The following is a 25,292-nucleotide window of genomic DNA, read 5'->3' as shown; positions in this document are numbered from 1 at the left end:
GCCAGATGTGTCTCTCTCGCTCTGCTTATTGTACGTACAGTTGAACTACCCAACAACAACATCTCATTGGCTGTCAGATCTCCTGCCAGCTTTGGGTGAACACAAGCCGTCATTTTCTTTAGTTGCCCAACAGGTAATATGAAAGATATGAAAGCACCATCATGCTTTTACCATCATATTCCATCTACCATGAGGGCAAGAGGGCACTTAAGCTGCCAACATAAACCCGCTTATTGGCCCCCAGGTCTCTTTGAGATGGTTTGCTCTTGGACACACACACACATTCCACTGCAGGGAACTAGAAGTAGAAAGTTCCACAGGATCCTTGTGCCCCCTCTACTGGTGGCATGAAGTTTGATGACAACAATGATGCCCAGTCTGAGTGGAATTCATTATTGCTTGCCATGGAAATCAGATTATCACATTTTGTCTTTAAATGTTACCAGAAATCTGAATGAATTACCTGTTCTTTTCTCCATTCAACATTCACAGTAAGATATCCAATCTTTGTGACCTTCTACGTTCCTTCCTGTTGACCTTTAAATGTGTTTGTCCTTTTCTCAAAAGCAATTGAGATGCTGTAACTTTAATCCGGCAGCTAGACTCTGAGACTCATCATCACTCCTCTGGGTACATGTGAAAAAGCCTCGGCCCATTTTCCTCCCGAGGCCAAGGAGAAGAGCGAGGCAAGCTGATCCCTTTGAACCCGAGTCCACCAGTAATTACGGCGACCGAGGGACAATACACGGCCGTGTCTGGTTACTGTCAGAACGAGAAAGTGAGAAGAATGGAAGACAATATCTGCCACTTTCTGCACACAGGGCACTGAAGTCGGGTAGATTAGGAGACAGGCGGGCCTTCATTGATTTGTATATTGTAGAACTGTGTGAAAGAGGCTTACTGGCTCTGCAGGAACTTGTCTGTTTTGATCCGTCTCGCTCTGCAAGTCCGTGACCCCGGTGCAATAAAGGTACACTCATGCCCTTCAGTGCTTTCGACTACATGCATTGGCCTGTTTAATGCTTGAGATTTGTCTCCCATTACTGCAGCTTTGTACTAACGCTGAGAGCTGTTTATTTTTTGTATCCCTGCATTCAAGTCTATACAGTTGATTAATGCCGAATAGCTATTCAAAGACATTAAGATGTTGTAAAATTATTTAATACAATTACCAAAACAACTAAAAGGAAATATTCACTTGTTCTGGTTAGTTGTAGCGTTTATGTCATGCTAAAGACATTAATTGTGCTGTTGGAGTTTCAAATCCCTTATTGTCCCGGTCCACTTGGGTCAATTCCAGCTAGCATTGGGCAAGACACAAGGTACAGCGAGGATCGAGACTGACAACCATTCACGCTCACGCACCTACGGGCTGTTTTAAAGTCATTAATTAACCCATGCTGCATGTCTTTGGACTGTGGGAGGAGGCTGAAGTACCAAGAACATGCGAACTGCACTCAGAAAGGTGCTGCGCGGGTTTAACATCTGGAGGAACCCAGTGGGATAACATTTCACAAGCAAAAATGAAAAAGAAATTATTTTTTAAAACTAAATTAAAACTAATTTAAAACGAAAAATCTCCTAAAATAAAAAATAAATAACATAAAATAAGGCAGAAACGTATATTTACCACCTGTAGTAGTTCCTGGAAAAGAAAAAATAAAGAATAAATAAATAAAGAATAAATGGTGTCTGGAGGGAACCAGTGGGATAATATATTGTCACAAAAAATAAATAATAATACAATTTAAAAAATAGCAATATTGAAAGAAAAAATCCAAAATCATTATGAAAATAAATGGACAACATGAGGGTCAAAGGGAGGAGTCGGTCGCCTGTAAGTGACGTCACACTGTCGCGTAGTTTCGTAATCAGCCAACATGGCCGCCTCCGTGAGGCTGCTGCTCCGCAGAGCGATCCGTCTCTCTCACGGAAACACCAACGTCACTGCGGCGGAGACCGCAGGTCGCTCCGGTCGCCGTTTGGCACCGTCGACCTGTCGGTGTTTCGGCGATGCCGCCGGAGACCGAAGCACACATTTTGGCTTTGAAACGGTGCCAGAGGCCGAGAAGGCGAAGAAAGGTGAGTCCTTCGCTTAGCGGGACGACACCCCGGCGATAAATGTGCCAATTTAGAAGTTCCGCTGTTGCTCGCCCGGTTTTTACATCGAGGGCTGCGGGACTCTCGATGGTTTTCGGTTTGTGACTTTTTGCTGAACAATTCGGCGTATTAATTGCTCCATGAAGTGACGCCGTTAAACTGCCGTGAACGTTTTTTCACTCCGCTTTTCTCAAAAGGAAAGTCGTTGCTGTTTTAAGCCACATTTAAAAGTCAATTCATCTTCCATGAGTTACATCTTGTACGTTCCTAGAGGCTGTGTTATATTACTAAACCATAATGACGTTTGGTTAATATGAACCAAAACACACAAGTATGGAACGTGTGTTATTTGTGAGATATCCCAATATATATTTTTAGAACTACACAAAACCTACTTTTTAAAAGTAAAACAAATCTTAAACATTGTCTGTGCTTGAAAGGTGCCGTAGAATACGAGTCACCCTCTTCTCTTCCCTTCCAGTGTACAAGGTGTTTGAGAACGTGGCGCATCACTACGACACCATGAACGACGCCATGAGTCTAGGAATTCACCGGCTGTGGAAGGACGCGCTGCTGCACGCCATGCACCCTCAGCCCGGGGCGCAGCTCTTGGACGTGGCGGGCGGAACAGGTCGATGGTCACGCCTCGCCAAAAACGCCAAACTGCAAAAAGTCGCTTTTAACGAATCGTTTTTTTTGTGTCTGTGACGGCGCGCAGGTGACATCGCCTTCCGTTTCCTGGAGTACGTTCGCTCGCAGCGGGAGCGGCAGAGGCGGCGGGCGGCGCGCACCGTGCAGACGCCGTCGTGGCGGGACATCTCCAGCAGCTACTCCTCCTCCGAGGAGGACGGGGAGGAGGCGGGCCCCCGGGAGTCCGGGGCCGTGGTCTGTGACATCAACAAGGAGATGCTGAAAGTGGGCAAGCGGCGGGCGGACAGCGCGGGCGTCACTGCTGGTGAGCGTCTCACCGCCGGACCTGAGGGACATCAGGTCCACGTGGCGTCCCTCGGCGAGGGGGGAACGGGGCTTTTCCAAAAGAGAGCCCAAAGTGTTTTTGACTCGAGCGCCTGTGTGTGTGTGTGTGTCAGGCCTGTCGTGGGTGGCGGGGGACGCGGAGAAGCTTCCCTTCGACGACGACCAGTTCGACATTTACACCGTCGCCTTCGGCATTCGCAACGTCACCCACATCGATCAGGTAACCGGGGCGACGCGCACCGAGCTGCTAATTGTCCGATTTCCACGTTGATAACGAAGCAGATCCTCCCGTTTAAGAAGGTGCGGCTGAAATTTAAGGTGCAATATAAATATTGATTGGTCTTTTCTCTCTCAGGCGCTGAAGGAGGCTCTGCGGGTCCTGAAGCCGGGGGGCAGATTCATGTGCTTGGAGTTCAGCAAAGTGACAAATCCTGTTTTAGCGAGGTGAGCGGCAGTGACTGATGACTCGTGTGAGGTGAGAAGCTCCAGAGGGTCTCATCACAAATCCCACCTTTGCTTCTGGGGCCTGTTGTGGTCTCACGTACTGTTAAAACAGTACAAAATAAGAGCGCTGCGGTTCCATTTTCAATGTAATATTTTTAGACATGTCCTCTAAATTCTTAACTTTACACGGCACAAATGTTGTAAGAATGTTTTTGTCTGGATGCATTTCCTGTCCCGTCAAAAGCTTTGTTTTTTGGACAAACGGCGCCCTCTTCTGGTTTTCCGCTGAAAGCACTTTGTCTGTTATGACCTGGCTGCATAGTGGGGACATGGAGGGACAACGGTCTCCTTCGTGAGGACCATCAACCGCTGTGTTTCATGGTTTAACATCTTAATTACTGTTTACAGATGTGATGATTTTAAAATAAGCGTAGTGCTGTGATTGACAGCGATCACAAACCCACTGGTTCTGCTCTTTAAACCAAGCGTTCTTTACATCAGCCGGCAGGTTTCAGCTCTGAGTAATCGGCCTTTGGCTTCCTGTTTCAGGCTTTATGACGCGTACAGTTTCAACGTGATCCCGGCTCTGGGCGAGGTGATCGCTGCCGACTGGAAGTCGTACCAGTATCTGGTGGAAAGTATCCGCAAGTTCCCCGACCAGGTGACATTTCTTTCATTGCAGCGTCCCCATTTCTAACTTTGCGACCCTTATTTTTTTAAATGTTGTTCCTTCTGATCTGAATATCCTTAAGTTAATTGAAATACTTTTTTTTTTTAAACCATCCAACCGGTTTCAGCAATATTTACCTCTGCAGTGATGTAACGGTTATTCCCTTCTGCTCTTCAACAGGAGGAGTTCAAAATCATGATTGAAGACGCAGGTTTCTTCTGCGTAAAGTATTACAACCTGACCGGTGGAGTTGTGGCTCTTCACTCTGGTTTCAAGCTGTGAGCAGAGATCTGATATGAACGTTTGAGCACAAAGCGCCTCTCTGCTCCACGACGTATTTATAAAGAAACAATAAGTCACTGTTGATAAGTAACATTAAACTAAATCATATATTGTGATACAAAATGTCAGTTGAATAAAAATACAAATGTTGGTGGAAAAAGGACTATTAGAAACTGACATTTCCTATTTTCACTTGAAGCATCAGATTACAGACTAGTGTCGAGTTGCATATTTCTTTGGTTGGGATTTACTTTTAAGTCATGTATCTTTTTGGAATAAAGATGAATAATTCTGATGTCAGTCATAATAAAGAATCAGACTACATTAGTTGTTGAGCAGCGTGTGAATACATTGGTTCTTATGTTTAATGGTTAAACATGAATCTAGTCAGAAAATCCCACCAAGAGTCTCAGATGTCTTCACATATTCAATTTATAAATTACTAAATGAAAAGATGCGAATGAGCAACATCTTTTTGGTCGATTGACAAGTTGATTTGTTAATTACTCCACGTGGTAAATGTACATTTATTTAAGCTTGTTTGATGATTTGGTGCCAGGAGGTCGGTTCCACGTCCGTGGTGGAGCGGTTGCTCTTGACGACAGTATTTCAACAGATGGATTTTTCGTAGAGTCCATCTACTATAAAAGCTCTTGTGGAGGCAGGAAATGGAAAAGAGGAGACCACAACATGACTTGAATAAAACTGTATATTTTACAGATCTTTGTACACTTTAATTACAAAACTGTATGGTACTAAAGTTTTAAAATCAGTTTTTTGGTCAGAGAAGATTTAATCGTCTTGTGTGCAATTACCATGTATTTACAAAGTCTCATGTTAGTGATTTTTCTCAAAATGAAAAGCAACCAAACAACTCAAACGTTCATACACTCTGAACATAAGACATGGCTTAAAGATAAATATATTAGTAAATAAATATTCAGAGAACATTTTCCATTCATGAAATGGGTTTGCTATACAGGTACAGAAATATACACGGATGATTTCTAGCTTTTTTTAAAACATTTGTAATGGTAATGACAGAAAATAATTATATTCTTAAAAAATTAAAAAATATTAATTTTTGTACACATTTTAATCTTAAGTGCTAGAAACAATAAAAAAAATTAAATAGTGACTCAAGTACCCCAAAATGTTATATTTGCAGTAGGTACGTATCTCTATGCAAAAGGCAAGATTAGATTCTCACTTGATTACAGCACTGGGTTAACTTATAAATAGTTATTTCCTCTGTAGAGAACGTGTGTATTTCATAGAAACAGTATAAAAACAGTCTGCAGGACAAACAACAGAAAGGCGTGAATGAAGCATCGATATCGCCTCCATGTACTACGCGATATGAGACAAACGGATGCACTGCGGCACGTAGAACTGCATCGATTAGAAAAAAAATAAAGTCACAGTACGATAAGAAAAACCCTCATGACATACGAGTCTTTTCCAGCTACTTTCCTTTGGCCTTTTGACACATGCTTGAACCTTTCAATCGACTTTCATGAGACATGACTCATGAGGAAACTGGGTGTATGACAGCGAAAAAAAAAAAAAAAAAAATCAAAAATCAAACTTTAAAGGGCTTCCAAACCAGACGAATCGAGTGACCCGAAAGCGCCGCGGCGTCTTGTAGATATTGCTACAAACCAGCGAAAGGCTCCACGTCTCATTCCGGCCTCGAGCGCACAGAACTGCAATGCATAAAACGAATTCTGTACTGCAGCGAATAGAGACCAGTGTCATTCACATTTCTATGCATTTACTGTAAAATGTAGCTTCTCCTCCTCGGAGAGACGTGTGGGCCGCTCACACCACGGAGGACCCTTTTCCCTGCTTTGATAAAAGGTAAAATAAAAGAAACAATCACGTCTTCCTGTTTTGGTATCTGGTTCTGGTTCTGGAAGCTCTGAAGCTCTGGAGGCCGTCAGTGTTCATGTGCAGATGTTTGTGAAGTAAGAGTGGGGAGAAAAAAAACATCTCAAAGACCTTTTTTCTTGATTCAAATCTGGAAAAAACAACAACAACAAATCTCACAAGAAACGAGGCCGGATTGCTCGGCGACGAAGGGGGCGGAGCCCCGACGGCGGCAGCCCGTCCTTCAATAGACGGCGTCCCGACCTACTGTTCGTTAACAACCTCCATCCCTCTTCACTGGGCGCCACGGCAACGCAACCGCCGAGGGCCACGGGGAAGCAACCGGACACACGCCGCCGTCCAGTAGAAACATTCGGCGCCCGGCGAGCGCGGTCGGAAACAAGGCGGCCGAGGGTCTCGGCGCCCGGCCGGTTGGGTACCAGACACGTGCTGATGGCCGAGGCTGCGCTCAAACCCCCGGCCCCCCCTCGCCCGTCGACGTGGAGAGCTGGGGGTGGAACAGAGCCCGGGCCTCCTCCTCCCGGGGGTAAAGCCGACCTCTCAAGTGTCCCGAGGTGAAGTAACCCTGCCGCGCGCCGGCCTCCGCCGGACCGCTTGGGGTCTCCGCCCCCCCGCCGCCCGACTCGCAATCCGTGTCCTCGGGAATTATGGGTATCCTCTGGTTGAGCTCGCAGCAGCCCTGCCCGGGGCGGGCCTCCGGGTCGGCGGGGGCGTACTGCACGCTGACGGCGTAGTCCTCGGCGTAGCGGCCCGCCGCCGCCGCCGCCCTGTGCGCCTTCATCTCTTTGTAGAAGCAGCAGGGCAGCCCCTCGTAGCTCAGCTGCTCCGAGGGGGGGCACATGTGCTCCGAGGGGGCGAAGTAGTTCTTGGCGGCCGAGCTCTGAAAGTCGACCCCCCTGTGAAAGCGTCCCGCCTGGTCCGAGTCCCGCCCCTTGCACTCCGCGCTGGGGGGGAGCACCTCGAAGCAGCAGCTGCAGGCCGCCGCCCCGAGCTCCCCCGACTCGTCCAGCGCCCCCTTCCCCCTGTCCGCCCCGGGGGGCCCGGGGGCCTCGGGGCCCGCGTGGCCGTGCTCCCTGGGCTCCAGTGACGAGCGACTGCTGCAGTGGGAGACGTGGTCCCCCGAGTTGTACCCCGCCGGCCCGGGAGGCGGCGGGAGGCCGTCGTGTCCCGAGGGGGCCGGGGACGTGGACGAGTCCTCGGCGGGGGGCGCGCTGCACGCCGCCGCCGCCGCGACCCCCGCCTCCCCGACGGAGCCCCGGCACGGGCTCTTGCTCCGGTACACGTAGGGGTCGTAGTCGCTGCTCAGCGAGCTGCGGAAGGTGGAGCAGCTGCCGTACACCCCCTGGTTGCTGACCTCGGTGCAGTCCAGCATGGAGTCGCTGGAGGAGCAGTGGCAGGGGCCCGAGGAGCTGCTGCTGCTGTCGCTGCCGGGGCAGTCGGCGAGGTAGCCGCTGCACACCGAGCGGTGGCCGTGGTAACAGCCCAGGCCCGAGGGGCCGCCGGCGTCGCCCAACCGCGAAGAAGAGCCGGGGGCCATGTGCACCACCGTGTTGTACAGCAGCCCCTGCTGAAAGGCCCGGCTGTGGTGGCCCTTGTGGGCCCCCGCTCCTCCTCCTCCTCCTCCTCCGCCGCCAGTGCCGGCGGGCCCTTGGCCCCCCTCGGGCTGCTGGGGGAAAGTCAGCCCCTGGAAGTAGTAGTGCTGGTACATCGTCTCGTACTGCGAGAAGCAGGCCGCGCGGGAAAAGCTGCGCCCGTGGAACTTGGGCCGCTTGAAGGCGGCGTGGTGCGGCTGCGCCGGGTAGGCGGGCGGGCCGCGGTGCTCCAGGCCGCAGTGGTGGGGGTTGAGCGCGTGCTCCAGATGGAGGGCCGGGTGGTAGCCGCGCAGGAAGGCGGACGCGGGCTGCGGCGGGTACAGGCCCTGCGGGTCGGCGTGCTGGTCCACAGTGAGCATGGTGATGGGGTTGCCGTGGGGATCCATGCTGGTTCTGGTCGGGTAGGCCGTCACCTGGCCCGCCCGGTGCACCCTGCCCGGGTAGTGCACCGGCAGCACCACCCGCTGCCGGCCGTGGACCGGGTCCATGCACGCCGGTCCTGCGTTTCCCTTCTTTTGCTCTGAGAAGAAGAGGAAACGTTTAGAATCACAGCGTCTCTTTGGCGTTTTACGCCTTTCTGTCCGTCGGCGCGGCGACTCACCGATGATGTTGTGTCGGCAGTGGGGGCACGTGTGGTGCTGCAGCAGCCACGGGTCCACGCACTTCTTGTGAAATCTGTGAGCGCAGGGGATAACTCGCAGCTCCTGGGGGGGGCAAATACTCAACGGTCAGATTCTACCTGGACTTTACAAAGAACGACATGATCAAAGTATCGATTCGATTATCAGAATGAAACGTTCTTTGATTCGGTGGCGCTTTGAAGACTGCTCATAGATTTAATTTAATCATTCACAGTTAAACATGTGGAATTCTTTTATAAAAAGCTACACTTTAGTTTACTTTAGTCTGATTTCTTTAATTATATTCTCATCAAGTTCTATATTTCATGCGTTTTATCATTCTTATGATGTACTAAACCACGATTGTACTGTGTTTCCAGCTCTTTTCTTCCCACACAGTAAAAGCTCACTGAAGCCAAAGTGTGTCGCCGATGAAACCACTAACAACTCAACTCAACTCAAGTGTATGGAAATAAAAATAAATAAGAAATTACAAAACGTTTTAAGACCACAAAGCCCCTCGGATGGTGAATCAAATGTCCACAAGGGGGCAGCAGAGCGGCACAGAACTCCCCCCCCCCCTCCTCCTCTACGTGGTTGAATCTCTAACCACGTTTTTACCCCCCCGGGCAGTCAGATAATAGTCAGAACAAACAAACAGCGCGCTTACACTTGTGGATTGTACGAAAAGAATGCGACACTTTGCATTCAGCCGGAGGCTGAGAATAGAAATCAGTCTGTGGCTTAATAATGAGACTCAACTTCGGGCTTCTGTTCTGTATTTATTTTTCCAGCCGAGCTTCTGTTGCTCAAAAAAAAAAAATCACTTTGATGCCGTTCACGATGGCGTTCACTTCCTCCGCGGGCCGCTCGTCCCGGCGCCGCGCTCCGCTCTGCTGCGCTTTCCTCTCCTGCCCGCCGAAAAGACATAAAAGCAGCGCGCCCGCGGGGGGGAGGGGGGGGTTTGTCCCTGCAGCGTCAGCGCGGGGAGGATGAGCAAGGCTCTTACAGTAAACCCTCAAAGCCCGACATCAGGACGCGCATCGTCACGACGACGCCTGTAAAAAGGATTAAAGGAGGCCGCAGGAAAAACAGGAAGCGCGATCCCGACCCCGATGCACTCTGGGTACCGTCGACTCCCCAGGTGCTCCCAAAAAAAAAAACCCACGGCACCGCAGACGGCGGGACTGAGGTCCCCACGAGGGGGACTTCCACTCTATTGTCCACAGGACGGCGTTTCATGTCTGAGTGGAAAGAAAACAAACGCACACAAACAAGCGCGGAGGGGAGAGAGTGTGTGTGTGTGTGTGTGTGTGTGTGTGTGTGTGTGTGTTTGCACCATAACGCACAACATACGACGGAAAAAAAAGAGGGACATGGGATTCGCCCACGTTGGACGTGAACGTCCCCCGCAGCGGATGAATCAGAAAAGGAGGCGTCTCTCGGTACCTCGCCGTCGATGTACTTCTCCAGGCAGATGGCGCAGTCGGAGGTGGAGCTGCTGCTCAGCGAATCAGAGGCCCCGCAGCTGCTCTCGCGCTGCCCCTTTCCTTTGGCCCTGAACTTCCTCGTCTCCATCTTCTCCAGCGCTTGGATGGCCATTCTGTTCATTGAGCTCTGTGGGGAGAACCGACGTCCCGTTAGATGTCCCGTAAAAACCAGCGGTCGCCCGCAGGCACAGGGCGAGCCGGTCGGCGAGAGAGCGATGACGTCATGGCGGGTTATAAAAAGGCGAATTCGGAGACTTGAGGAATCTTTAAACTGATCCCAAAAGCATCGTCGCTCACCGTTAAACCGGAAAGGAAATGTTTATACTGTGAAGACAATATCCAATCTATTCATTTCATCTTTAATTAGCCACACACACACACACACACACACACACACACACACACAGGTTTCCTGTCAGGATTAAACACGTCTCGTCTGCTCCGTCGCGACACCTCTGATCCGCGTTAATTAAACGCTAAACCCGCCTCGCGCGCCGCGACATTAAACGGCGCGAGAGGAAAGGAGTCATCGGCGTCGGGGGAGGGGGGGAGATAGGGGAGGCGGCGGGGGAGGAGGAACGCAGCTCACCTGGCTTCTCCTCTGCTTCAGCTTGATCTTGATGAGCAGGATGAGGCAAACCAGCGACACGACCACGAAGAACGCCAGGAAGATGCCCATGTCGAAGTACTCCGTGGGCTGCTGTGGACACAGACACAGCTGTCAAACAAAGCCGAGAGACAAGACCCGGCGCCTGCGTGTCTTCTTGGGAGGACCAAGAGTTGACGGGATAGTTTGCACGTTCCTAAACGTCTCCTCGCGCTCGGCTCAAGTCGCCTGAGCTCAAAGCGTGCCGCACCTCTGGTCAGATATTCAGAGCAAACAAACAGCGCTTTGAATGGCCGATATTAATCTGCCCAAAAGAGGGGAAAAAACACACAGAAAAGGTGGGGGGGTCACATCTCACAGCTGGAATTTCCGTTTGTCTTCACATCTGAGAAGCCGTTTGGTGCGCGGGCCTCACAGACATGTTCTCCTCGTCCTCACGTTGCCGCCATGTGCCTCAGATTAGTCCCCCACACACACACACACACACACACACACACACACGCGTGTGGTTGGAGGCGGTGGGCGTGTGCGCTTACCCTCGGGGGTCTGTGTTGTATCCGAGCGCGAGCCACCTTCTGCTTGTTGACGATGTTCATGAGCTTGACGGCGTCGTTGCCCTTCACGTAGACCACGGGCCGCTTCAGGGGGTCCTCGGCCACCTGGTTGAGCTGCAAGGAGAGAGAGAGAGAGAGCGAGCGAGCGCTCCGTCAGACACCGACGTCCTAATACGGAACAAAGCCGTGTTATTTGTTTGGTAAACGAGGGGGACGACTGTCTTAGGTGGCATTGTGGGAAATGTAGGATCCGGCTTGAGGATGAGGGCGAGAAGAACATCTGAACATCTCAGCTTGTGCTTATTGTTTATTGCTGTCTAGGAAGTATTTCAGTCCCTGCGAAGCACAAAAAGAGGCCGAGGGGCGGCGGAGTGCATAACTTCCTGAAGCTTCGCTCTTAATTTCAGCCGGGAAGGAGGGGGGGGGGGGGGGCTTAATTCTCGCTAAGCTCCTCCTCCCTGCCCCTCGGCCTTGTGGGTCCCGTCCCTGCTGACTGGAAGAGCCTCCCGGGGGAATTTAACACAGCCGCCCAGCGCTGCCTTTCATGTGGTTTCCTGATGCCTTTTATCTGTCAGCGAGGCGCTTTACGACGCAGAGGAGGCGGCGAGGAAGAAAAAACCTGTCCAGACCCGGCTGAGGCTGGAGGACGAATACCACGGCATCACGATCCTCGCGACAAAAGGCGCGATTGTTGCCTTCTACTTCTTAACGGCACAGGAAGAGCGCAGGAATGCGGAGCGCCTGGATGCGTGCGGCGAGAAATGACATGCGCCGCAGAGCCGCGGGGGGGGGGGGGGGAGGGGCGGGCGACGCAACGTGCGCCATCATCGAGCTTAGCGGGAGTTTGGTCGCGGCCCAGTGAAAGCTCAACCTGGATATCCACCTTCAGCCCCCAATAGGAGGAGCCGTGCACCGCTCAACGCTCCAAGGCCTCAGGTAGACACACACACACACACACACACACACGCGTGCACAAAAGGTTTTTAGGCGTGCACAAACCTGGTCGATGGCATCCGGGTTCTCCGACACATCAAAGATGACGGCTGTGGCTCCGCGCTGCACCGCTCGCCTCGCCTGCAGGACAACAAGGCAGACGGAGACAAATCCTTAGATGCATTTTAACGGCGAACCAGGAGAAGAAGTGTTCTCCACGCGCACACCCCGGGCCGCTAGAGGGAGGCGTCTGCCCGGGTGGCCACCTGGAGGGAGCCGAGGAGGAAGAGGAGGAGGAGGAGGAAGAAGAAGAGAGCGGCGGAGGTAAACAGGCCGTCGATGTCACTCGCGGGACACATCGGGACAGTTAAATAAAGTTTGTCGCAGATTTGCCAACCGCCAGAAATGTGAACTTCTTTCATCTCGCAGTGCAGAGACCCCCCCCCCCCCCCCCCCCCCCCCCTCTCCCCCCCCCTCCTTATTGAAGCCTCCTGCCAAAGGCAAAAGATAAAAGGAAAAAGCTTGGATCTGCACAACCACCAGTATCTCCTCGCAGAATCCAAATTGCTTTCCTCTCGTCAGGGAATAAAAAAAGAGCATCGTTATCTAAACTCGGCCGGCGCTACATGATCTAAAATAGCGCTGCTGGGATCATATCCTGGTTTTATCGAGAGGCCTCGGGCTCCTCGTAACGGGGGGGGGGGGGGGTCAAAGTGACAGAGTACAGTGCTGTGACTCAGACTGTCCCCGCTGCAGTCTGCAGGCGCCTACAGAGGACAGAGACAGACAGAAGACGGGGAGATGTGGTTTCTGCTCGTAACGCGTAACTTTTGCTTTGGATGTGCGCGGTAACCGCGGTAACGATCATGACTGATGGTGATACCAGCACAGCAAACGCTTGTCATCACAAACCCCTCCTCCTCCTCCACCCGGCGTGGTGCTTTGTTACTCGTCCACCTGCAGCTCGGCGGCGACTAGTCGCGTCCCGCCACGTAAACTTAACGGCACATTCCACAACTCGAACTGTCACCTGTAAACATCGTTTCCGCGGGGGTTTGTGACATTAAACATTAAACCCGGCGGTGTAGCTGCAGCGGCTTCACCCCTCCCCCCCCCCTTCAAAGCGCTGCGCTTCTTCCTCCCTCGAGAGGCGAGATGCCGACCTGTCAATCACTGTCAATGAGAGACGGCAACGTAGAATATGCAACACACACACACACACACACACACACACACACACACACACACACACACACACACACACACACACACCATTGTGTTTGACTGCTGCTGCGTGGACAAGTCGCAGCAAGAGAAAGATAAAAGCAAACTGACAAAAGGCCTTTGATATGGGGGGGGGGGGGGGGGAACCGTACTGGCAATTCCACTTTCCCCCCAAAAAAACAAAATACTGTGTGTCGAGCTACGTCTCAATTACCCCCCCCCCCCCCCCCTCCTTTGCTTTTAGCCACGGACAAACTGATCAGCTTGTTAAGGACTAATTACCCCCCCAAACTGGTCCAATCCCGCCGCAGTGTGTGGGGGCTCCTCCCACTTCCTCCTCGGCCTGGCCTCCTTTACATAAACCAACATTGTACTCTCTGCCCCCCCCCCCCCCCCCTCACCCTCTCTGCCCGGGCTCCGGCCCTCCATTTAATTCGGCACCAGCCGGCTGCTTTGATGTCGGCGCGCCCGGGTTAATAATTAACAGCGCTCGGCGAGGAGAAAGACGTCTCCCTCCTGAAGAATCTCCCCGGTCGGACGGGCCCCCGCCGCAGTGCACCGACTTGCCTGACGACAACACAAGAATGCAGCCACGGGGGGCGAAGCGGGCGCTCTCAGAAGACGCGAGGCTTCGCCCTCGCAGGGGGGAAAGGACTACAAGCGAGAGCCGCTCGCGCAGTCGAGGGTTGACCCTCGGCTTCCGGGTTTTCATCAAGTCGAACCAAATAATCGATGATTATTAATATTAAACTCCATTTTCACCGCAGAAGAAGAACTTCTCTGCACGTTCTGCAGACAATGCGCGCGTGCTTTAACGAAGGCCGGTTTCCAAGTGCAGGAATTGCACGTTTCTGTCTGGGTTTTTACTTTAAAAAGGATCTGAGTCCAAGAAAGCGTGCACAAATAACAGGTTCCTGATAGGCATGAGGATTAGGGCTCCCCCTCCCCCCCCCCGAGTGGAGGGAAAAAGGAGGGGGAGCCCGCAGCAGAGAGAAGCCAGTCTAGACACGGAGGAAAACGAAGGCTATGTTTAGCATCCCGGAGCGAAGCTGCCAGCTCCACAGATCTGAGGCGTCTGGGAAGAAGACTTTTCTCAGCCCTCCGTCGCTCGCGCGGTGCATGCTGGGATGTGTTGTCGCCGAGGAGCGAGGAGGTGGAAAAACACCTGGATTACACCTGCGACATCTGGCTCGCCCACTTGCTCCTCTACTCGCTTTCTTTGCTGCTTTCTTCTCCTCCGCTCGCCTCCTTTCTCTTTCCTCCTCTGCACTGCTATAATTAAGGCAATTAAGTCTTCAGAAGACTCTCCACTGCTATTATGCTGTAATTTCATGTTGCCTCCTGGCTTTACGGTTTATTAAAAGATAAAGGCATACTTTTCTCCCATGGATTTTCTTGTATGTGGTCACAGCCGCCCCCCCCCCCCCCCCAGCACGTCCTTTTCTACTTCTGTCCTTTCTCGCTGCCTGCGTTTGCCGGGACAAAAGGAAGCTCGGGAGACAGAAATGAAAAGTACGAACGCACTGTACCATCTCGCCACTTTCATTGCAACAGTGTTCAGTCATTTGAGAAGGCGCATTCCTCGCCGCCGTTTGAAGTCGACGCGTCTCCGACGGGACCATTTATTGTGTTTGCAGGTACTTGAGATAATCGCCGTTGGCTGTGGGACTCGTGATCAACTGGTTCGACGCCCCTGGCGGCGGCGGGATGCGCCGGCCCGCTGCGTCACCGCCCCGTAATGACTTTCCTGTTCCGTCAGCACCGCCCTGAAACCCGCCGCGGCGGGAACTCGAATAACCTCGCCGAGCTCAATTCTGCCGACGACTCCTTTCCGCTGAATCCCCTCCCAGTTTGCTCCTGGAAGAACTAGCAGTTTTCTACGCTAACTACCTAGCATGAGCGGGAGCAAACGGAGAACGATGACGTGCCCTCAGCTCTCGTCCCCCTTCAGATCAATTTCCTCTACGAGGGCAGATGTTTTTCGCCAAGACGCTTCCAGACGATGGCGAGAAAAGCTTCTTTTAATAGAAAGAAAAAAGGTGCGAGTCAACTTTGGAGGGAAAAACCAGCTCTGTGGAGGACAAAAGGAGCCGAGATGCAAAGATGCTTTCACCTCTTTAAAGCTGCTAATCTCTGTGCTTCAACGGCTCCTTCTGTTCCTCGTCTCCTCTTTCCCGACCAGTAACCCCCACCGACCGACCCCCCTCCCACCCCCAATTCTGCCTCAGCGCACAATGTGGGGTGGCCGTTCACCCACCATTGCATAACCAGAATTATGCAAGAGAATTGTGCTTTCGAAATGCACGTGAGTGTGAGCGTGTGTGTGTGTGTGTGTGTGTGTGTGGTGTGCGAGTGGGAGGGGGCCCGTTAGTGGACCTTTAGCAGAAAGCCGGCCCCATTAAGGGGTTGAGAGGGACTGAGGCGGACCACCTCATCATAACACCCCTAAGGTCTCCCTTTCGTATCCATGTTGCTGCATATCTACCAAATGCAGACCTGATATCCATTGATATTCTCTGGTCCGAACTCTTGTTCATCAGACAACGCACTGGTACGAAGCCTTCCGGCGAGCTTTGGGTTGGAGGAGCAGCTGCTTTCCTCAGGAGTCGATGTGAGGGAGGCGCTCTGACGCAGATCACCGAGCTAAAAACACCCCAGACTCCCCAGACATTGTTCTTGGTGACATCAACAGAGCGAACCTCAGCAAGCAACTGCCTGGAGCACCGCTACGGCACATAATCACATAATGACTTCATTCTTTCAAAGAACTCTCTAACGTTTGAAGGCTCATCATGCGGCGATGAAGGCGGACTGAGATGAATGGCGGCTCCTTCGTGTGAAGATAAAACGAAGCGTGACGTTCCTCGGGAAATCCAATCGTCCCTCTTCCTAAATGCACACGTTAGTCCCGCCTGCTCGTACTTCCTGTCGCCCTCGCCCGGCCCGACGTACTGCGGCGCCCAGCGAGCGCGTCGACTCGTCCCAACGCCGACGTAAAGTTGAAAGTGACGGTGAGAAATGATGACAATCATTAGAGATCAATGCGATTGTCTGACGTCAGTCATGGAGCCTGGAACTCTGAAGGAGGAGGAAAATTCGGATTCCGTCTCTCAACCGAAGGTGGAACAAACGTCGAACAACACAAATTGGAAAAAGTCTCCTGGCAAAGAACACATCATTTCTTAAATGTCCTACTCTCCTAGCGGCCGGTTGTCCATTTCGTTTCGGCAGATTCACTGACGTTCTGGAGAGGACGCTGCCCGGGTCCCTTATGGGACATCCAGTTGGTCCACTAAACGGTGAGCTGATGGCCCGGTTCCTCCTCCTCACCTGCGAGCTGCTTTTCCTTTTATTGCGTCCCAATAAAGATAACTTCAAAAAGATGGAAGTCCGAGGCCGTAAATGGGATTTGAACTGTATATGGCTGCCAGATGGCGCAACAACCGGGTGTGTTTACCTCATTCATCCGCCACTCTGATACAAACGCCTCATTGTTGCTGCCGTGTCCTGGACTGACCAGGTACTACCATAAAGTACTTTAGATCACTCCCTTTCAGAGTAAAACGTTGTACATTTTACTCCCCTACAGCCGAGCAACAGCCGAGCTCGTTTCACGGCCTTTTCAAACGTCGCTTTGTTATCGGCGCCAACGTCTCTCGGCGGTGCGTTCCCATCAGATTAGCTCGCCGTGCCTCTTGGGTGGGGCTTCCGCGCCCTGAAAGGCAACGCGGCCCCCGACAGACGTGAGGATTCTCACGCAGCATCAGAGCGACGGGCTGAGACGGGGATGGACAGAGGGAAGGTGGACGGGGGGGACGGGGGGACGGGGGGATGTCTGGTGCCGTCTTTTGGGAGATTTGGTTTTCGGTTTGACCGACGGCAGAGCTTTCGGGGTGACTTTCAAATAATTGTGGAAAAAAAAATGATCAATGCAACAAAAAAAGAAAGGAGAAAAACAACTTCCCTCCCATTTCCCCTCCTCTCGTTATTCTCTCGCTCTCCCTCCATCTCTCATCTTAAATCCCCGGGGCTCCTTTCTTCTCTTTAAATAGGGGCCTGAGCTGTGAAGTCTAATAATGGTCATTTGCCCCCCCCCCATTGAAAGGCGGATAATTCGGCCCGGGGACGGCTCACTTTGAGCCACATGACACAAGGAGCTTCCCAGTGACCATGGCAACGGGCGCAGTGGGGTCCCGGGTGCCTCCGAGCGCCGTGAAACGTGGTGAAGCGGTGATTTAGGAGAGGGGACCTTTCGAGGGGGTTGTCGAAATGGGACGGTTGGGGGGGGGCCACAGTGGAAACTTTGATCAGCCCCAAAACAAGCTGTGAATGCGCCGCTGCGTCACGTGCGTGCTGATGTCGGTGTGAGAGCCGTGAACGACCAGCGCCGTTGGATGTTCTCGCGCCGCCGCGATAGAAACACCTTCTGGAGGCGTCGAAGCCGCGAAAAAACGTTCTTCGACGAAGCCAAAATCGCTTTTCTACGTCCCGCTAAAATCTCTCCCCCGCGCGGCATCGGTGTGAATCAATTACCGCCGACGCCATTTAACCGAAACACATTTGCTTTTTCTTCTTTCTGAAGTGAGGAGCGAGTGACGGCGGCGCCCCGGTGAGGTCATCGCCAGCTGATCCTCCTCCACACAGAAGAGCTGACGCACGCACGCCCGCCCAGGCCGGATGGCCGTATTACAAGTGGTCCGACGTGGAGGGTGAGAGGGGGGTGAGGGGCTCAAAATGCAGCCAGTTCAATCCAGCATTGAAGCCCCTCTCACAACAAGCCCTGCGGCTTGACACCCTGCTGGTGCCGCCGCGGCCCCGGCACGACCTCCAGCGCACACCTGAGTGTGTGCAATGTCACACTCATCTGCCGCCATTTCTCCACCTCGCTCTCTCTCGCTCTCTCTCCCCCCTGCAGACACACACAGGCCTCTCTCTCTCTCGGTAAGAGTCCAAAAGCCACTTAGCACTAAGACGCAACAGCTGTTTGCCCCGGCACGCTGCCCCACCGTGCCAGCGCCGGGGGGCCCCGGGCCGAGAGAGACACACAGACGCACTCACAGGGTTCCGTGAGAGGGGGGGGGGTATATGTGTCAAAGACGGGTGAACGTGAGTGTGCCGCTTCAAAGACGCGAGCCGTATTTTCTGGGTGGACACGTCGCTACGAGACGCCGACCGGCCCCCGTCGCTACGAGACGCCGCCGGCCCCCGTCGCTGCGGGTATTTTTCGAGTGCTTTTGGAGCGGCCGGTCTCGGGCCGGCGGCGCTCCGCCGCGAATGAGACCGTTGTCTTTGGCCGCTGGAACCGGTGGCTGGTCGAGGGCAGCGCCAGGCCACACAACAGCAAGCGCATACCAGGGAGGTTTAACATGCTGCGCCGGCCAGAGAGGCTCGCTGTACACCAGCCGCGGGTGGGAGGGGGGGGAGGGGGGGGGGGTGCAGATAAAAGAGAAAAGAAAAAGTTGGACCGAGCGAGACGCAAATCCCAGCCACCCGCTCGCCAAAGGAGACGCGCTGATGTCATGGGAGCCTGAGGAGGATGAAAGGGGAAGAGGCGGCGCGCGCTGAGGGGGGGGGGGGGGGGGGCGCTGGGCCCGACACCGCCGTACTTGAAAGACGACATATCTCGCTGGCACGCCGACAAAGGGCCTGACCGGGCCGGGCCGCCGCCAATGGAAGCCAGCGGCATGATTTCATGTTCCAGAGGAGCTGCCAAAACAGAAACTGAAAAGAAGAAGAAGAAGAAGAAGGAGGAGGAGGAGGAGGAGGAGGAGGAGGAGGAGGAGGAGGAGGAGGAGGAGGAGGAGGAGGAGGAGGAGGAGGGAGGGCGCCCGGCTCTGAGAAAGTCAGGCAGCGAGGAAGGAAACGACAACCAAAAATATGTTGCCGACCGCACTAAAGAGTTGGACCGGAGCGGGAAGCATGCGCGCATGATTCTGTACTGAGAGGGAAGGGGGGGGGGCCTCAAACGCAGTCAGCTGCTCGGGGGGGGGGGTTTCCTGCTGTTGGGGGAGGGGCCACAGATGTGGCACACGGGAGTCGGGGGTCTAACAGGCCTCGAGAGGCCCCGGGCAGGAAGCGCAGGAACAAACTGTGCACATATACATGACACGGCGGCACTCTGCTCAGGCTTCCACGTGCACTTCAAAAGGCCGGCGTGACTTCCTCCGCTTCCTGCTCCGCTTTGCGGATTTCTCTCTGCGAGCAGCAGCAGCTGGTGGTGGAAATAAAATAAATCCTTGAGTCACTATTTCAGTAAAAGTCACAGCATTTCTATTTGAAACACTACATCGATCCCTTGGCGCAGCACAGCCACGCGTGGCCCGTGTCTGGTCCACGTCGCTCTGCAGGGAAAACTAGCTCCTCCCCCAAAAGCAGAAGCCAATCAGACGACCTGAAGAAGGTTAAGAACCTTCCTGGTATCAGAGGAGGGAATGCCCGTTGCTGCTTGTTGACTAGCTGCTAAGCAAAGCTGGGGGGGGGGCAGGGGGGAGGGGGGGAGGGGCTGTGTCCCCGGACACGTATTTGGGATCCTGTAATTGAATGGAATCTAAATTGACAGGACCACAACACTGCTGGTGGCAGCAAAGTGGAGCGGGCTCTTGGGTTCAGTCAGGGGCCAGTCGGGTAGGGGGTGGTGCAGCTGGGGCTCGGGTGGGGGTTGGGGGGGGTGACTATGATGAGTGAGGCGGGGTGAGTGGGTACGAGCGGGCATAGTATCCGGACCCAGACTGGGCAACATGGCCTGGTGGGGGCGGGGGGGGGCAAAAAGCGGCAGTGCCAACGCAAGCACCCAGCTGTGTTGGGCCCCCAGGGGAGGAGGGGCTCTGTCAAGATGCAACAATGGGCGACCCCTCCTAGGGTTAGGGTTAGGGGGGGGGGGGGGTCGTAGTTGTACGCCGTATCCTGTTCGATACCAGACCATTTCAGCAGAACGCTCCCATCACGCCGCCAGGCGGTGAAACCCCACGCGGAATCAACGCAGCAGGACCGGAGACGTCATCCGCCCCCCCCCCCCCACGCATCCTTCCCCAGGGTGCCTACATTACCCACAAAGCAACGGGAGCTTTGTCAGACTTCACACGGCTCCCTCTGGACAAAAGGCCTTTGTGCATTTGTGTCGGCGCGCTGTGTGCACTAGCGCTCCCCGGGAAGTGCAAACAAACTTTGATGTGTGAAAAATCGGTGGAGTTCCCCTTTAAAACCTTCACCGCCATGAAAAAAAAAAAAAAGTAAAAGAATAAAATCCCACGATCGCCGCGTCCCGGTGCAAAGTAGAGAGAGTTCTAGTTAGTGTAGTAACCCGTGTGTCTCTCCTCAAAGCATGAATGGCTGCTCTCTTTCTGTCAGCGGGCATGCACAGGATAGATGAGACTATGAACCCCCCCCCCCCTCACCCACCTCCCCCATCTCCCCCACCCTCTGGGGAATGTTGGAACATTCCATCAAGAGGAACACTTAATTAAAGCATGATAAAATACTACTCGCAGACTCCAGCGGGGCCTGGGAGCACTGGAGATAGCAGGGAGGGGGAGGTGGGGGGGGGCGGCTGCGGTTGGTGGTGACGGACGAGGGAGGGTTTCAGCTCAGCTTCATTCCCCCCCCCCCCCCCCCCCACCCCCGGGGTAGGAAGTGAGAAACCAAATCACCCACCCGTGAATTGTCCCCCCTGACTGACTACAAGATCCGGGATGAATTCTTTTTTCTAAAAAAAAAAAAGGGGGGGGGGGGGGACGTTTGCGTAACTCGTCGCTCGTGCACCCGAAAAACCTCCCGACCCAAAGTTCCAATTGCATTGACCAAATATGAAGTAGTTCAACTACCAAAGCAGCTGTGGACACCAGCTGGAAACGAAACAACAATGACTATTTTCACCTTGAATATTGATGTGAATGAATCAGCGTGATTAACAACAGTCCAAACTGCAGGTTGTCTCCAACAAAGGCTCAAGCCGCTCGCTCGATCCCAAGATGCATTGCTGTACACGAGCGGTTCGTTACCTTTCCCAGCACGGTGAGGCAACTGGGGTCCAGCTCTGGCTGCTCCAGCTTCACCACTCCGACCCAGCCGTACTCGTAGAGGTCCTCGTCATCATTGTTATTACACAGTCCCAAAGGATGCATCTGCAAAGGAGACAAGGAGACAAGGAGACAAGGTCAGTACTCAAGTCCGACACCGGCGGTTCGATTCAGCTTTGGTTTGCAGGAAGTGGAAACATGGCGGCTGGTTCTAGTTACTTAGTGTTTGCGTAGTTCAGTCTGCTTGGTGAACATCAGGAGAGGCCACGTTACGTTATGAATTAGAAATATCAAACTTCTGCGCCGCACCTTTTGCTGCCTCTACTTTTGATACGTCAAAAAGGGACGGCCACCTGTGATTGGTCGCCGACGGCAACCCTGGCTGTCGAGCCCGATATCTAAAACCAGCTACAGCTGACGCAACAAAACAATGCCCGGAAAAAGGTTTCGAAAAGACGTGTTAGGCAAGTCGCATTTCAAGCTCATTTCTAATCCACACGTCACCTATTCGCCACGATGAAAGGGGGGAGCGTCAGTATGCGTGCGGGACCCACAGGATCCCTACTTATGGAAAGGTGCGTGAAGTCCACTGCTGTTTGCTGCTCATTAGCGTTAGCTGCCATTTCCATCCGGATCGGCGCAGACGCAGAGTGACCGGATGCGTCTGATCTGCTCTCGGGAGTCAGATTAGCGTCCACCCGACCTCTCGTTACACTTTAAGGCCCGCAGATTGGCCCAGTTGTCGGCGCCAGGAAAGCTCCGCAGAGCCGGAGCCAAAAGGCGATGTTTACAGAAGAGGAGACCGGAAGAGCAAGCCGACCGAAGCGTCTGCGCCGCGAGGGAAGTCGGCCTCACTCGCGGCGGGACGAGGAAGCCAGAAACAAAATGAAAGACCGGAGAGGGTGAACGAACTACGATGATCAAGACGAGGTCCGGTTAAAACTGTAGCCTAAGTGCAACAATCCTGGATCCCTCCGTCGCCATGGCAACAGTGCAAAGACCAGCTCCCGCATTAGCATTCGAACGGGGCCACACTGACCTGCAGGCCACTTATCCCATTAACCCGATGACCACCACGCAGTCAGCCTGCGCCGTGGCGCCGAGCCCCCCGGCTACTCCGGGTCCCCCTCCCGGCCCCGGGCCGCTGCTGATGACCCGAGATACCCTTCTCCCTCCGTCGACCCCCCCCCCCCCGACCTTTGGCCCCCACTTCACCACGCTGGGAGCAGGTTGGTCGTGCAGCGGGCCAATTGATGAGATATTCGGGAGGCGCCTCGTCACTTCAGTGCCACAAGGCAGAGGGGTCAAGCTCCTGACCCCGGGGGGTGTGGGGGGGGTCAAATGCAGATCAGGTGGACCACTGGAGAGTCATAGGGACATTTAAGACCAAAGACACACGGACGACGCGTACGGAGAGCACAGGCTGGCAGCGGGGGGCCCCGCCTGCACCCCCGGGTGCCCCAACACTGGGCCATTGTGCGGATGGGCTCTTGCGCTCCAAATGAGGCAGTGATGTTGTTGTTGTTGTGGACCATGTTGTTATTGTAGAGGCGGGCCATTGCGCCATTACCTCCACCAGAGGACTGTTGACGGAGGCGTGCGACGGATGTGGGGAGCGAAAACAGAGAGAGGAAGACGGCGCTTGGTTGGGATCAGAGAGCTGAAGTGGGTCAAAGCAACTGACCGGGCGCACACACACACACACACACACACACACACACAAAATGACATGAGTTCTCTGCTAGCTTCCTCCCGCTAGGCCCCCAAATCAAGCGCACCCCACTGGAAACGCCGCGTAGCTCCACTTTGCCGCCGCTCCTCCGTGCCCAGGGCTCCGGGTGGAGGGCATCAGACGCCCCTGAAGCGCCACAAGGGGGCGGCTCTTGTTTTGCCCGGCCGTCACTGGCCCGGGGCCTGGGGGGGGAGGAAGTGGGGGGGCAGGAGGGGAGGCAGCCTTTCACATGAATATCCCGTTACAGAGGCCACTCTTTCAATGAAATCCTGGTGGGGATTTGAACTCCACTTGTCACTCAGGCTGGCCACACCCCCTTTCTGCAAAAAAAAAAAAGGAAAAGGGGCACCTGTAGAGAAGGGTCCGCCTCCCACGGGACGATGCCCTCCTCTGTTTGGGGCTCACACGGCACTGATACCTCATCGTTTTGAGAGACTTTTCATAAACAAGCTTTGAACTGAAGCAGCTTAAGTTGCTCGATGGTACAAATCACACTTTGGATTAGAGAGAAAAAACAATGGAAGCAGCTCCGTCCCTCCCCGTCCTTTATGGCCTTCTCCTCCACCAACAAGTGACCTGACAGCAGTTGGTAATGGGATCAAAACAGGACCCTTCTTCTACCCCCCCCCCCCCCCCACCACCACCACTCCAGCTCTCAGAGGAAATCAAAATGCAAGTCACACCGTCCAACGCCATTCTTCTCCGTCTGTCTGTGACACAATTCGCTGAGCCTTTGATCACACAACGGCCACCGACCCCCCCACTTTCCCCTCTGCCGCTCTTCCCCCTAAATTATTGGTGGCCCTGGTTACAGCCCCCCAACCCCCCCCCCCCCCTATACACCCAATATCGCCTCCGCATGAGAGAGCTTGGCTTTTTATTCTGCACAGCTGGGTGTGTGAGCGGTGGGGGGGGGGAGATCCTCACTTCAAATGAAAACTAGTCACCCTAAAAAGGAATACAAAAAATAAAAAGTTAAGTTTAAAAACTAAACGACCAAAGTTGTCCAAAGATGAAACAACCCCCCCCCCCCCTCACAGTGAAGGAGAAGCCTGCAAAGCTTCACAAACGTCGCTCCCGGTTTCACATGTGCACAAAAATGCAGAAGAAGAACCTGGGCAGGTTGCCCCCCCCCCCCCCCCCGCCCCGCCCCGCGGCGCCCGAGGGAAGGCGTGTGTGCAGTCTGAAACATTCAAATCCCCCCCCAACACTTCCCTCTCCCAAAATCCAAAATATGACTGAAACGGATATATTTAACATAGAAAAAGGGACTCATCATGTGTTTGAATCGCTTTATAGTCAAATCCTGCACTCGTATCGCCTGCAACTTCTGCATTATTTGAATTCATCATTTATTCGTAATAAAGCTGGAAGCAGAACGAGTTGGTCAAATGTTTGGCTCATTGTAACAATTGTTTCATTTTGAATTTCTTTGCAGCCAACGATGCGTTCAGGAACCTTTCAGGACGCGTTTAAATGAAAGTTGTCTCCAGGGGGAGACGGAGCGAGTCCTCGTAGCTCAGCGCCGCGAGGTTTTAAGCCTCAGATCGCGCGTTTAACGCTCAGAAGACAATTTGCAGCCGGGGTCCTCGGCTGCAGAGAGCTAACCGCTGATTTATGACATTTGATTACAAGTAATTGAACGCTAATGATTGATGCATTAACAATAAATAGATTAAAAAGGTAGTAAATCTGTTTGAACTGAATATATGAAACGTCTGCCGCGGTTCCTCGTACAGATACAAAGTCACCCGGTGGTTTCGTTCTACGAGACGCTGATTTATTTACGTCACATCACAGCGGCACCGGCTGCGGGACTTTTCTTGTCCTCGCTCGGAGGTTCAATGTCAGGCTGAAATGGGGGGTGGGGGGCCGGGGGCACAAGGACGGAGCAGCGGTCTTCAGCTGCAGCCTTCTACGAATAGCATGCACAATTAGACACACAAACCTAAGATGCACACACACACACACACACACACTTCCCCGCTCACTTTCTGCCGCTCTTTCCCAGCACTAGAAATAACTTCAAAGAGGACTGGTAGCCTTGAGGAGAGGGGGGGGGGGGGGGGGTCCAGTTACAGCGGAGCAGCTGGGAGGGCCCTACAGGTGGGCCGACACTCCGCCTCCTGTAACTTTAGAGCCGTAAAGGGATCCCTTCGCCTCT

The 25,292-nt window shown here is 53.5% G+C and overlaps 2 protein-coding genes across 3 annotated transcripts in view; one reads left to right on the top strand and one right to left on the bottom strand.

Annotated features, from left to right (window-relative positions):
* The first annotated feature begins 1,800 nt into the window (after positions 1–1,800).
* Positions 1,801–4,795, top strand: coq5 (coenzyme Q5, methyltransferase). The gene is made up of 7 exons (XM_040196110.2): positions 1,801–2,082; positions 2,582–2,731; positions 2,819–3,055; positions 3,189–3,295; positions 3,431–3,519; positions 4,069–4,180; positions 4,370–4,795. The coding sequence occupies exons 1-7, from the start codon at positions 1,881–1,883 to the stop codon at positions 4,469–4,471; spliced, it is 999 nt and encodes a 332-aa protein (XP_040052044.2). The 5' UTR covers positions 1,801–1,880; the 3' UTR covers positions 4,472–4,795.
* A 371-nt stretch (positions 4,796–5,166) lies between these two features.
* znrf3 (zinc and ring finger 3) overlaps positions 5,167–25,292 on the bottom strand; it is a 39,224-nt gene continuing 19,098 nt past the window's right edge. The window contains exons 2-8 of one of the 2 annotated variants that reach the window (XM_078086163.1): positions 21,379–21,501; positions 12,224–12,298; positions 11,207–11,338; positions 10,653–10,763; positions 10,023–10,190; positions 8,555–8,657; positions 5,167–8,473 (exon numbers count right to left, since the gene is read on the bottom strand). In XM_078086163.1, the coding sequence (XP_077942289.1) occupies positions 6,810–8,473; positions 8,555–8,657; positions 10,023–10,190; positions 10,653–10,763; positions 11,207–11,338; positions 12,224–12,298; positions 21,379–21,501 (2,376 nt within the window). In that variant the 3' untranslated portion in view covers positions 5,167–6,809. The remainder of the gene's footprint in view (positions 8,474–8,554; positions 8,658–10,022; positions 10,191–10,652; positions 10,764–11,206; positions 11,339–12,223; positions 12,299–21,378; positions 21,502–25,292) is intronic. The other variant, XM_078086164.1, reaches the window with a different exon arrangement.

This window comes from Gasterosteus aculeatus, chromosome 13 (genome assembly GCF_964276395.1).
Source record: "Gasterosteus aculeatus chromosome 13, fGasAcu3.hap1.1, whole genome shotgun sequence".
In the NCBI taxonomy this organism is placed as follows: domain Eukaryota; kingdom Metazoa; phylum Chordata; class Actinopteri; order Perciformes; family Gasterosteidae; genus Gasterosteus; species Gasterosteus aculeatus.
This window is presented reverse-complemented; position numbering and strand designations above follow the sequence as displayed.